The 14,070-nt window shown below is 45.6% G+C and overlaps 1 protein-coding gene across 1 annotated transcript; it reads right to left on the bottom strand.

Moving 5' to 3' along the window:
* Positions 1-1,076: 1,076 nt before the first annotated feature.
* On the bottom strand, positions 1,077-13,090 carry NOB1 (NIN1 (RPN12) binding protein 1 homolog). The gene is made up of 9 exons (XM_004273216.4): positions 12,898-13,090; positions 12,644-12,776; positions 10,664-10,794; positions 8,135-8,206; positions 7,798-7,926; positions 7,503-7,703; positions 6,800-6,897; positions 4,493-4,637; positions 1,077-1,768 (listed from the first exon to the last, which is right to left on the bottom strand). Exons 1-9 carry the CDS (start codon positions 12,958-12,960, stop codon positions 1,499-1,501), a joined length of 1,242 nt encoding a protein of 413 aa, XP_004273264.1. The 5' UTR covers positions 12,961-13,090; the 3' UTR covers positions 1,077-1,498.
* Positions 13,091-14,070: the final 980 nt, after the last annotated feature.

Raw genomic sequence — 14,070 nt, 5'->3', positions numbered from 1 at the left:
AGCAGAACCCAACAAAAGGGGACTAATGGGCTTCCCTGGTGGCGCAATGGTTAAGAATCCACCTGTCAATGCAGGGGACACGGGGTTCGAGCCCTGGTCCAGGAAGATCCCACACGCCGCGGAGCAACTAAGCCCATGCGCCACAACTACTGAGCCTGTGCTCTAAAGCCCATGAGCCACAACTACTGAGCCTGCGTGCCACAACTACTGAAGTCCGCGCACCTGGAGCCTGTGCTCTGCAACAAGAGAAGCTGCTGCAATGAGAAGCCCGCGCACTGCAATGAAGAGTAGCCCCTGCTTGCCACAACTAGAGAAAGCCCGCATGCAGCAACGAAGATCCAACACAGCTAAAAATAAATAAATTTAAATAAAAAAGGGGTGGGGACTAACTGAGCCCTCAGACTAACTGAGAGCTGGGGACTTGGGTTCCAGGTGTCAGCTCAAACTGACCCATTAAGCTGTGTCCTGGGACCACAGACTAACCAAGGGCTAAGGACTGGTGCTCTGTTAGAGACTCCTGTCAGTCTAGACCAACCCATAAATCCTGGACTGGAAAGCCAATTAGACCAGGAGCTCAATGTAGAGAGTGGAGTTCGTATCAAGAGGAACTTACCACGGCCCTCAGAAACAGTGACAAAGAAAGAGAACTCAGGGACTTCCCTGGCGGTCCAGTGATTAAGACTCTGCACTTCCACTGCAGGGGGCACAAGTTCAATCCCTGGTCAGGGAACTAAGATCCCACATACTGCACAGCCTGGCCAAAAAAAAAAAAAAAGAACTCAAAGCATTTGTGGATATCAACACGTGTATTTCTTGTTGTCTATGAAGTCATCAGGAGTCTTCAGATCCCACCACTACTACCAAAACTTAAAATACAAAATTCAACTGGGTAAATTTTAAAGCTCTTATTGGCTTTATTTAATGATTCATGAATCAGGCAGCATCCCATCTAGCACAAAGAAAGGAGCTCCAAGGAGCTGTACAAAATAAAGGACTTTTATAGGTAGAAGGAGTTACTGAGTCCAAGCTCATACTGCTCACTGCATAACAGGCCAATAAATCAAGAGACAAGTTGTTGGGGCAAGGAACAGCAACTTTATTCGGAAAGCCAGCAGACCAAGAAGATGGTGGACTCCTGTCCCAAAGAACCATCTTACCTGAGTCAGAATTCAGGCTTCTTTTATACTAAAGAGGGAAGGGGTGTGGCTGGTTGTTGCAAACTTCTTGGTGCTGGAATCCTTTGCTCTTGCAGCTGTCCATGTCCAAGTAGGTCAGGTCACAATGTTCACATAAACCTCCTGGATACACACAGGCCGAGGGATGGCGGGTTCCACCACAAACCCAACCCGAGGCACCACAGTGAGTCCTGGGGCAGCACTATGGAAGCCAGGCCTCTTCTGTGTCCAAGTGGTTGTGGAGTTGGCACAGCTGGGGACCTGAGACATGGGTCTCCTGGGCAGTCACAGCATCAGTCCAGCTTGCCTGTGGAGCTCATGCTTCACCTTTTCTTCACAAACTTCTTTCTGGAAGCATTGGGATTTAACCGTCTCCTGCCGGCTCCCAAGGTGCTGTCTCGGACCTGCAAGGTAGCTGACCGGCTGGAGATGTCATTCTCTGCAAAGGGAGACACCCCAGCTATGTAGTCAGGGGCAAACACGTCAGTTTTCTGCCTGGCCTTTCGGGAAAGTCGCAGCTGAGGGAAGCGCTGGTCCTCGGTCAGGTGGGGGTTGATGGCGTACTTGCCCCCTTTGGGAGTGGGGAGTGAATACTGCAAATAAGACGAGGAAAGGCCATTAGGAGGACGGGGATTCGTATTTATACACATCAGATCCTGTTACGTAAAGCTTACCTGACAACTCTGCACGTGGGCAGACGACACCAACGGAGTCTATCGTCACTGCCTACTGTGCACTGAGTACATGACATGCATCTTCCCACTTGAGCCTACTCTCACCTCACAGATGAAAAGCAACACGGTATTGTGACTACATTCCCTCAACAAAAGACGGAAAGAATTACACCAAAACACAGAACCCTAGTAGGCAGGTACCATTTTCATAATGGTATAGGTTAGCACTTCTGAAATAACCACACACACACACTCCAGTTGAACAAAATTATAATTATGGAAAATGGTGTTATGAAGGGTGTTATGGATATTAGAGGGAGGGCTAGAATGAACTCTGTGGTGTTGAACTGAATCTGAAGTTATAAATTCAATTTTTAATACAGATAAGAGAAAAAGTATTAATATGTGTATTTATATATAATATTTCCCATCTTTGTCCACTGTGGACCTAGAATTAATGCCACCCTAGGACAATAAGCATACCCACTGTCCAGTGCCCAGATCTTTGCTTCTAAAAACTTAAGAGCTCCTTAGAGAAATGGCTGATTCCAGGGCACAGGCAGGGAGGTATAAGAGTCGGAACAGCTTGCTGTGCCAGAAAGTAAAATTGTTCAAAGAATAACTGGGGCACATCAGAAGGACACAGAAGCCATCCTGAAGGGGCTCCATGAACAGTTTGAGTATCAAAATAAATAAGGATAGCAATGGATCACAGCCTACAGACTACAATAAAAATACATGCGACCACACTCATATAAATGATATATGGGAAAGTTCCTCTTTACAGCAGAATGGCAAGTAATAAATATGGAGAAGAAATGATGTAATTAGAAAATCACCATTTGGCAACCTTCATTGTAAAAACTGATTCAGATGACTTTAACCAGTAAAAGTTTGATGAGAAACAGTATTCACACAGTATCAGACTATCTTTCTCTAAGTTACTTATTAATCACGGATAATAACCTTACAGGAAATTTGGTAATCTTGGTTTTGTTAATTATATTGTGGTTACACAAGAAACCTCCAACTAAGTGATCAAAGTTATTATCAGCAGTAAATTGGACACAGCCTGAATCTAACCAGGAGTAAACACCAGACAAACCCAAGGTAAGGGAGAGTCTACAAAGTAACTGCTTTGTACTCTTCAAACTGTTCAAAACTGTCAAGGTCATGAAAGACAGCAGACCTGAGAAACTACTTCAGTTTAAGAGACTAAGGAGACAGGACAATGAAATGCAACAGTGAAATGCAACATGTGATCCTAGACTGGATCCTGGACCCCAAACAAACACCCTTCTCTTGCTGTAAAAGAAATCTGTGGCAAAGTTTGAGTATGGTCTAAGGACTCCCCTGGCAGTCCAGTGGTTAAGACTCTGCACTTCCAATGCAGGGGGCATGGGTTCGATCCTTAGTTGGGGAACTAAGATCCCACGTGCCACGTGGCACAGCCGGAAAAAAAAAAAAGTCTGGAGCTTCCCTGGTGGCGCAGTGGTTGAGAGTCTGCCTGCTAATGCAGGGGACACAGGTTCGAGCCCTGGTCTGGGAAGATCCCACATGCCGTGGAGCAACTAGGCCCATGAGCCACAACTACTGAGCCTGTGCGTCTGGAGCCTGTGCTCCTCAACAAGAGAGGCCATGATAGTGAGAGGCCCGCGCAGCGCAATGAAGAGTGGCCCCCGCTTGCCACAACTAGAGAAAGCCCTCGCACAGAAACGAAGACCCAACACAGCAAAATAAATAAATTAATTAATAAACTCAAAAAAAAAAAAAAGTCTGAATATGGTCCATAGATTAGATAGTATTGAAGTAATGTTAACTTCTTGGTTTTGGTAATTGTATTGTGGGTATCTAAGACGAAGTCCTTGTTTCAGGAAACACACACTGAAGTATCTAGGTGCAAAGGGCATCATGCACAATTTACTCTCAGATGGTTTAGGGGAAAAGAAAAAATATAAATGATAAAGCAAATATAGTGAATGATTAAATTGGGAAATCTAAGTGAAAGCTAAATGGGAATTATTTGTACTTTTTTGGCAACTTTTTATTTTAAAAAAAACGAGATACCATTAAAAAAAATTATTTCAAAATAGAAAGTTAAAAAAAAAAACAACCTTTCTAACGTTAGTGGCATGCACCATACCTGGAGAACTCAGAGCCAGGTCAGCCACACTCATACTTGCCTGCCTGTCAACCCTTCTCTCCTGACTCCTCAAAACAAATCCACCCCACTGTGTATCCAGCCCAGGACTCTCTTGTGCTGAGTATTTACACAACCTTCCCTTGTGGTTCTTGAAGCTTCTAGACATTCTACCCATCCTCAAATTCCCACACAAATCCATCCTCCACCGTCCTGCAAACCATCCCTCTTTGACCCCACATATATTTGGCCCTTGCTTTTTACCGTGTGGAATTACTGGTTATTTCTCCTTAGACTGCAAACTCCTCAAAAACCTCACAGGGAGGTTGAGTTGTGAGCTCTCCCCACCTGCCTTGGTCCCTGGATCACAGGCTTTCAATAACTATCTTTAGAAACCAGGAGGGTCTGTTTGTCCTCTCTGATCATTTCGATCCTGGTGCTAAAAGGTCTCGCTTCCCCGACCTGGGCCCTGCTGTTAGGGGAGCGGGAGATGCGCCACTCACCCGGAGGCCCCGAGGATTCAGCACCTTAGGGTTGCGGGAAAAGTGCATGCGCAGGGTTCCATCATCGCTGACAGTCACAGACACCTTCTTCAGTGTCTTGTTTCCACACTGTGCACAGAACACTCTGCTCATGTCAGATGTTGTCCTGCAGAAACAAAGGAGATGCATCACACTGGAGCCAGAGGCAGCAAACCCCATCCCCAGAGCGCAAGGTGAGTCTCAGGCCTCAGAGGAGGAGACACAAGAAATGGGGACAGGCTGGACTGCACCGCACACATCCCAGACCAAGGCCACCTGCCCTCACGCTGCTGATATAAGCACACTGCTGCTGCACGGCTCCCACGGCAAAGGTAAATGACATAAGGAGCAAGTTAGTAAGTAAGAAAACTGAGCAGAATGTTGTTACAGTAATAATGAACTCTTACTGAATTTTGTTAGGCATTATTCCACAAGTTTAATGTCAAAATAACCCTATGAAGTTGATATATCTCCATTTTACGGATGGGGAAACGAAGGCAAGGTAAGGTAGCTTGCTCAAGGTCACAGAGCTAGTAAGTGGCAGGTATAAGCCCAGGGAATCTGGCTCCAGAGTCAGTGCTCTTATCACCACCATACTTTCTCAAGGGTCATATTATTACATTACTCAACTATTTCTGAATACCTTGTGCCCAAGTATCAGCCTAGGCATTAAGCCAGGAGGTGGCTCTGGAGGTGCTGAGAATTTACTAACCAACAGGATACACTATCAAAGCTGCTATGACTGAATGGGTGTGGGTGCTGAGGCAGACCCACAGGCCTTGCCTCTCTCCCACCCGCTCAAGGCCCAACGATGGACCTGAACAGGCAAAGCTGCTGTTGTCAGGGACCAAGCAGGAGCCCTGGTGTCTGTCCTTGAGGAATTCTCCCTCAGTTCCCAGTGGTAAGGACACAAGAGCTGCGTGAAACTGCCAGAGAAGCCAAGCCCTTTCCTGAAGTCTCTGCGAGTGAACTAAGCAACAGGGGCTAGGAAATAATTATTTTGTGCAAGAAACCACTCAGTCACTGGGGTTAATCTAACAAGAATGGAGAACATTTCCAAGTGTTTCTAAGAACGAATGTTAATTTGAGGAACTTAGAGCTTTTGTAACAAAGGACAATGGGGGAAATGAGATTTCATGAAGCAAAAAGCTTTACCGACATGAGCCTGGCACGTTTACACACTAAAGATTCAAAGAATGCAGAGGCAGTTTTGAGGAGTGGCTCCCCAGCAGACCTGCAGAGGACGGTAACAGAGATGGGCCCCGAGCCACGTGGGGGAGGGCTTCATCCAGGCTACTCCACCGTCAGTGGAACAGCACTGGGGACACAGGGAGAGACACCTTACTGCTTCGGAAAGCAGTGCACACAGGCCTCCACAGTAAGGGGCTCCACCAGATACCTGACATGATGGCTACCATGTCTAGACTGAATCTGTGGAAAGGCTGGAAGCCACCAAGTTCCCAGGGCCACGCTTCACTCAACAGCAGGGCTGCAGTATAGTCTCTTCCATTCCAACCAGATCTCGGATCTGGGGGCCTTTCCACACAACACCAGCCCTCACCACGAGAAAAACCAATTCATGAGGCAGAAAAGAAATGGGGAGGAGTGCATGGTCAGTGAACTAAACAGTTCACCTCAATGGAGCACTTCCTATGCGCCAGACAAGCACTCTTTTATGTGACGATCTCCCTAGTTCCTCACAACCACCTTTCTAATTTTACATAAGAAGAATCTGAGGTACAGAGAAGCTGACCAACTTCTGCAAAGTCACACAGCTACTAGGAGACAGAATCTGGATTGGAACCCACATAGTCTGGATCCAGAGTCCACTTTTTTTTTAAACAGAAAATTTCAAACATGAAGTAAACCAAAGAGCACAATGAACCCTCATGGACCCATCACCCAGCTTCATCTCTACCCTCACCCATTCCTCCCACTTCTGTTTTATTTCAAATCAAGTCCCAGACATTATCCCATCCATAAACATTTTGGCACTTACTGCTAAACGACTAGGGCTCTTTGCTCCAGAACCCACACCCTTAATCCTATACACAAAGGTAGGGACAAAAAACACCCGCCCTGGCTTTGTCAGGTGGGAGGTCACTGGCCACCTCTGTCCCAGGGCTTTCAGTGCCCTGGTGGGGGCAGAACCTGGCCCGAGTAGGAAAGACAAGGTGGAGGGAATGCCTGTACACAAGGCAAGGTTCTCCTTCAAGAAGTCTCTAGAAGGTTTAGGAACAGAGGAGTGTTCAACAGAGGGGCACTGAGCCCAGGTTATTGGCTACATACTTGAAACAGCCGTGGCAGCGCAAGATGTAGCTCCGGGCCTCGCGGATCAGCATGCCGTTCACGGCCAGCACATGCAGCCCCATCTGGAGCAGGACATTCTGCAACCAACAAGTTAAAGAGAAACTGAACTCATAGCAAAACCAAGAATTGTTTAATATCTGCATAATCACAGTTAAAAGAACTTCCCAAACCCTGGTTTGGCTCATAAAGGGCTTCTGCTAAAGAAAAGCAAGCTTAGGATACCTCTCAAGACATGTAAACTAGGACAAGGACCCAGATTTTTCTTCTCTCAGGTGCCATGGACCGAGAACATCATTTCGCCAAGGCCTCCTTTAGCAATCTCTCTTAACAGAGACATTTATTGTGTGAGAGCAAATATACTCATTTCTGGACTCAAAACCTCTACAGTCTCCAAATACTTAACTGAGCACAGGACGTTACACACACTGAAAGAAAAGCAGCAACAGATCATGAATACTGAACATCAGAAATTTAATACACCACATACATTCTGTAGGTATACTATGATTCCCTAACCTCCAAGCAAAACTAAAAATTACCAAAGAGCACAGGCAAAGTTTCTAGAGCCAGGAAAAGAAGCATTACACAACAGTCCTGTACACACCCCCAAACCTCCAAAGGACCACTGCCTGTAACGGGTACGACACCAAGCCCAGGGCCAGCCGATGCCCATTCCACGCACCTGCATGGCGAAGTCTGTAGTCACACAGCCGACCCGCACATCCTTCGGGATGGCACACTGCTGCATCTCCTGCTGGACCTGCTTGATGTTGCTGGGGGTTATCCACCCACCCCCGTCATCATCACTGTCTTGGTCCTTCCTTTCTTCAAATCCATTCTCTTCGTTCTCTTCCTCACTTGGAATAGCCTCACCTTTGTCAATCTGAAACGTTAACAGAATTCAAACTTCTCGCCCAAAGGAGCAGCTGGGAGACGCTAGTCTCTTGTCATCAGGAGATCATAAAGCAGGGCCTTACCAGCAGCTCCTGCAGTTCACGATCAATATTAGGCAAAGGATTTCTCCAGAACACAAAGGAACTGAATTCTAGGTCCTCAGGCTCACCGACTGGGTGTCCATGTTCTACTGTTCCTCGTGCGGGTTTAGGCTGAAGTTAAAAGAAAAATAATTTTAAAACCTGAAAATTGAGAGGGTTATAAATGAAATGATATACGATATACAAGCCAGATCAGACAAGGATGGACAAACTATGCTATCTGTCTAGGTAAATTTGGTTCCCTCTAAACAGACAATTTGTGGAGATCTGACATGTAACAGAAAAGAGCATGAAGAGCCTGGCCTGTCTAAGAAATTACCTTTGAGGGCAGATGGAAACCAGAAATGTGTAGAGGAGTTTCTGGGTGCTGAATTGATGAACTCACTTTAACCTTTAAAAAGAAAAGAAAAAAGTGACAGCTCTAAGCAAAGAAATGCAGGTTGAAAATTCAACATGGAAGAGTAATTTAAAAAACAGAAAACAAAATACTTCCCCCTGGTTATTGAAATAAAAGATATTCAATGTTTTTTAAAAAGTGGGAAACATAAAAATATATGTAAAGAATTTAAAAAAAATAAATTTATTTTTATTTTTGGCTGCGTTGGGTCTTTGTTGCTGCGTGCGGCCTTTTCTCTACTTGCGGTGAGCAGGGGCTACTCTTCATTGCGGTGCGTGGGCTTCTCACTGCAGTGGTTTCTCTTGTTGCGGAGCATGGGCTCTAGAGTGCAGGCTCAGTAGTTGTGGTGCACGGGCTCTAGAGTGCAGGCTCAGTAGTTGTGGTGCACGGGCTCAGTAGCTCTGCGGCATGTGGGATCTTCCCAGACCAGGGCTGAACCGGCTGAACCCGTGTCCCCTGCATTGGCAGGCGGATTTTTAACCACTGAGCCACCAGGGAAGCCCGTAAAGAATTATTCAGGGATTCCACTACTACCAAATAACCACTTTAGGACATTTCTTTTTTGTCCCTAGACATAAAGGTTTAATGAACATCATTATGTGTAAAACTTGGAAGTATCTTTGGTTATATCCTTAGGATAAATGCCTAAGAGTGGAATTGCTGGGTCAAGACAGGCTGTTTTAAAGCTTCTGATACAAAACAGCTAATTCCTGCCCAAAAGACTGCAGGAAAGGGCAATTTTTAGGAATCTCAAATTGACAGAAGCCAAAGCAGAAACCCAGCTGAGCCACAAAGTCAGAGTTTATATGAAACTATTCCCTTCACTCCCATCGCCCCAAAACATTCTGGTGACACACAGATGTCTATATTTTAGGCATCACTTTTAGACTTCTTGGATTGGAGGACTCTACACTTGGTTGAAAACAAGTGAAGGCAGTTCTGACTAGAATAGAATCATGAGCCCACTACAGTTTTGATGACCTTAGACAGCGGAGATCAAGTAATTCTTTGCAAACACTACTTGAAATTACTTATTACAGTATAAGGTTAATAATCTATCTTTCAAAATCCTCTGGCCTAGAAACAGGCAATGGGGTCCAGGCACAAAACCATTAGTCTCTTCAACTTAGCCAAGATGGACAAGTCCCTAAAAGCACAACAGGAACCCAGAATTTTGAAGGTAGCAAGAGTTGAAAAAAATGGTAGTCATTTAAAGTGTTCTTTCTTGCTTGCTTCTGGAAAAGAATTCTATTTTTAAAAAACTAGTGAGAGGGGCTTCCCTGATGGCGCAGTGGTTAAGAATCTGCCTGCCAATGCAGGAGACACAGGTTCAAGCCCTGGTCCAGAAAAATCCCACATGCCATGGAGCAACTAAGCCCGTGCACCACAACTACTGAGCCTGTGCTCTAGAGCCCGTGAGCCACAACTACTGAGGCCTGCGCACCTAGAGCCCGTACACCGCAATGAAGAGCAGCCCCCGCTCGCCACAACTAGAGAAACCCTGCCCGCATCAACAAAGACCCAACACAGCCAAAAAAAATGAGAATATTTTTACTCTTTCTGCATTTTATTATTTTAATTTAGTTTATCTATTTGGTTGCACCAGGTCTTAGTTGCGACAGGCGGGCTCCTTAGTTGTGGCATGCAAATTCTTAGTTGCAGCATGGGGATCTAGTTCCCTGAGCAGGGACTGAACCTGGGCCCCCTGCACTGGGAGTGTGGAGTCTTAACTACTGTGCCAGCAGGGAAGTCCCTGCATTTTTAAATTTAACCAACGTTACCAAGAACCTACAGGTCAAGACTGAGACATGTTTGCTAATTGCAACGTATGAACCTTATCTGGATCCTGATCCAAACAAGTAAACTATTAAAAAAATTTTATAAAATAATTGAGAAATGTGAACACAGATTGGATATTTGATGATATCAGGGAATTACTATTAATTTTGTGTAGGTGTAATATTGGTTTTGTGGTTATTTTTTTTAGAGACATACCTTATCTTTAGAGACACACCAAGAAATATCTATCAGTGAAATGTTAGGCTGTCTGAGTTCAAAATATTCAGGGCTGGGGTCGGGTAAAGATGAAAACAGATCATGAGTTGACAACTGTGGAGGCAGGATGATGGGGACACTGGGTCCATTATACTATTCCCTCTACTTCTGTACATCTGATAGTTCTCATAATAAAAAAGTTAAAACAGGGCTTCCCTGGTGGCGCAGTGGTTGAGAGTCCGTCTGCCGATGCAGGGGACACGGGTTTGTGCCCCAGTCCAGGAAGAGCCCACATGCCGCGGAGCGGCTGGGCCCATGAGCCATGGCCGCTGAGCCTGCGCGTCCGGAGCCTGTGCTCCGCAACGGGAGAGGCCACAACAGTGAGAGGCCCGCGTACCGCAAAAAAAAAAAAAAAAAAAGTTAAAACAGATAAAACCAACTATCTTTCTTATTTACCTTTTCTGGTTCTTGTTTCAGGTGAGACACCCCAACAAACTCTGCTTCCAGCTGGTAGGTAAGTGCCAGTACTTGGATATCTGTGGCAGAGAGGCTGGGATAGTCTCCAGTTTTCTTTGAAAACTCAGTCACTGTAAACAAGAGATTCCCAACTTCAGTTAAAAGCAAAGAGCTATATGACCTTGGATAACCATAATGAAAGTATGAAAAGAACTTAGGATCAGTATCCCAAGAAAAACGGAAGCCCCAAATCTTTTTTTTTTTTAAACTGAAGTATAGTTGATTTACAATGTTGTTAATTACTGCTGCACAGCAAAGTAATTCAGTTATACATATACATACATTCCTTTTTAAAATATTCTTTTCCATTATGGTTATCATTGGATATTGAATATAGCTGTCTGTGCTATACAGTAGCACCTTGTTGTTTATCCATTTTATATATAAAAGCTTACATCTGCTCACCCCAAACTCCCCCAACCCCCTTCCCCTTGGCAACCAGAAGTCTGTTCTCTATGTCTGTGATTCTGTTTCTATTTCAAAAAGGTTCATTTGCATCATATTTTAGATTCCACATATAAGTCATATCATATGGTTATTTGTCTTTCTCTTTCTGACTTCACTTAGTATGATAATCTCTAGTTACATCCATGTTGCTGCAAATGGCATTATTTCGTTCTTTTTTATGGCTGAGTAGTATTCCATTGTATACATGTACCATATCTTCTTTATCTGTTCATCATCAATGGACATTTAGGTTGTTTCCATGTCTTGGCTATTGTGAATAGTGCTGCTATGAATATAGGAGTGCATGTATCTTTTTGAATTACTATAGTTTTGTCTGGATATATGCCCAGGAGTGGGAATGTTTCAGCCCAATTTTATGAAGTACGTACTGTTAGTGTTTCCTCAGAAAGATTAAGTAACCTGTCAAAGATCACACAGCTAGGATGCTGGAGAAAGCTAAAGAAGTCACAAATAGTGTAGGTAGCAACATCTCCATTATCAGGTCTTTAAACCCTAAAACACTTCCAACCACCTAGGTCCTTTCCTGGGCAGGATCATCGCCTTGATCCCTAACAAGAGAACAACGCTGACTCCTAAGCCAAGTGAGAGTTGTTTAGTTTTCTTTCAGGACTAATGTAAGGCCTAAAAGCCATCCCTTTTTCTGACTTGAGGCTGGCCTCCATATCCAAAACAGTCATCACTCTTATCTACTGAAAAGAAATGGGCGAGAGTAAGAGATCTGGGTTCTTCCATTTTTTAAAAAATCTTTTTAACATCTTTATTGGAGTATAATTGCTTTACAATGGTTAGTTTCTGCTGTATAACAAAGTGAATCAGCTATACATATACATATATCCCCATATCTCCTCCCTCTTGCAGCTCCCTCCCATCTTCTATTTTTAATCCAAACAAATTTACTGAATACTTACAAAGCGCTGGACACTGTGCTGAGTGACATTATTCCTCATTTAATGCTCCCAGCAACCCCTCGGGTAGGTACTGTTAATCCCATTTTACAGATGGAGGCAACCGAGGCCTAGAGCGTCTGAGTGATATTCCCAGGGGCACATAACTAGTAACTGGCAAGGCCTGGCTGACTCATGACCCAGAACTCCTCTCTCCCACCACGGTCTCCTAGACCGTGGAGTTTCTTTTATTTACTTATTTTTTGAATTTTATTTATTTTTTTATACAGCAGGTTCTTATTAGTTATCCATTTTATACATATTAGTGTATACATGTCAATCCCAATCTCCCAATTCATCCCACCACCACTATCACCACCACCCCCTGCCACTTTCCCCCCATGGTGTCCATACGTTTGTTCTCTCCATCTGTGTCTCTATTTCTGCCCGACCGTGCAGTTTCTAAATCAACTCTGATAAAGTATCCAGACTCCCATTAGAACCAGAGCAGGTTCAGTCAGCAACCCGGGAACCAGCTTCGCCATTAACACCGGGCAGAGACACTCACCCAGCCGCACGTATTCCGGGAAGGGCTCCCTGAAACGCAGCTCGTAGGGCAGGACTGCGAGCCGCCTGCGCGTGGCCTTATCCCGAATCTCGCTGACCACATCCCGAATGGTGTAGATGTTCTTCCCGATGTCCTGAGGAGAGATCGGCCCAACTCATACCCGCCCGCACCACGCAGCGCGCTGCACGATTTCCCAAGCTCCTTTAGGGGCCACCAGCCCAGACCCCGCTCCTCTCCGCCGGAGCTCCCTGTACCTGTAGAGCCGCGTCCCGCAGGAAAGCCCCTGCATCGGCTACAACGTGCTCCACCGGCGCCATCTTGGTCCATCGAGGCCGGAGCGGGCATGCGCATGCAGATTGCGCCCGCCCCTCTGTCCCGATCTGGGCATCTGGGAGCCGGGAAGAGCAGCCGCGGCTAGGCCCCGTCTCCTGGCGGCCGCCGCAGCATCTTCCGGCTCAGGGCTCTCCGAGCGCATGCGCGGTGAGGCCGCCAGCTCTGCCTGGGAGGTGTGGGCGGGGTCAAACCTTGGGAGGGGCGGGGTGCCACCCGAGGAAATTCGCTTTGGCGTCTGCTCCTTAGCGCCTTCTTTACGCTTAAATGCAAATAGTCTGTATTAGTTTCATTGTTAAGAGTCAATCAATACAGATGCCCTAATTTAAAGATCACAACAACCCTATGAAATAGGTACTATTTTACGGGTAAGGGGTAGCTACTCAAGAAAACTAGTCCCAGCTAACATGGGTAGTTAGTGAGGTATCGAGATTAACACTGAAACAAACCGACTCAGAGCCGCTTTCTTACTACTGTGTCATACCGACCGCTGCTTGCTTACTTACCCCCGCTTCATTTTGAGCAACTTGGGTCCAGGATCTCTTACGCCACTTACATAAGGCTCATAATTACTTGCTGAGATTTCATAATTATGAGATCTGGTCTATTAGAAATTCATGCTGGCGAATTTTGGCTGAATGATGACTTGAGTTTTCAGTCATCCATCTTCAGAGGTGTTGAGTTATTCTAAACTTTCTTTGTCAAGTCTTCACTCTAGTTTTTACCCCTTGGTTATAATTTTTTTTTTTTCTTTTCTGTACGCGGGCCTCTCACTGTTGTGGCCTCTCCCGTTGTGGAGCACAGGCTCCGGACGCGCAGGCTCAGCGGCCATGGCTCACGGGCCTAGCCGCTCCGCGGCATGTGGGATCTTCCCGGACCGGGGCACGAACCCGTGTCCCCTACATTGGCAGGCGGACTCTCAACCACTGCGCCACCAGGGAAGCCCACCCTTTGGTTATACTTTATCCATCGTACTTCCAAAAATTGTTCACTGCCCTCGGGGGTCTTTTAATAGGTGCCCAAATCCCTTTTCCTTCCCCAGATGTCTCCTTTTTTTTTTTTTTTTCTTTTTTGTGGGATCTTAGTTCCCCAACCAG

This window comes from Orcinus orca, chromosome 20, assembly GCF_937001465.1.
Source record: "Orcinus orca chromosome 20, mOrcOrc1.1, whole genome shotgun sequence".
In the NCBI taxonomy this organism is placed as follows: domain Eukaryota; kingdom Metazoa; phylum Chordata; class Mammalia; order Artiodactyla; family Delphinidae; genus Orcinus; species Orcinus orca.
Note: the sequence above shows the minus strand (reverse complement) of the source record. Positions and strands in the feature narration are given on the sequence as shown.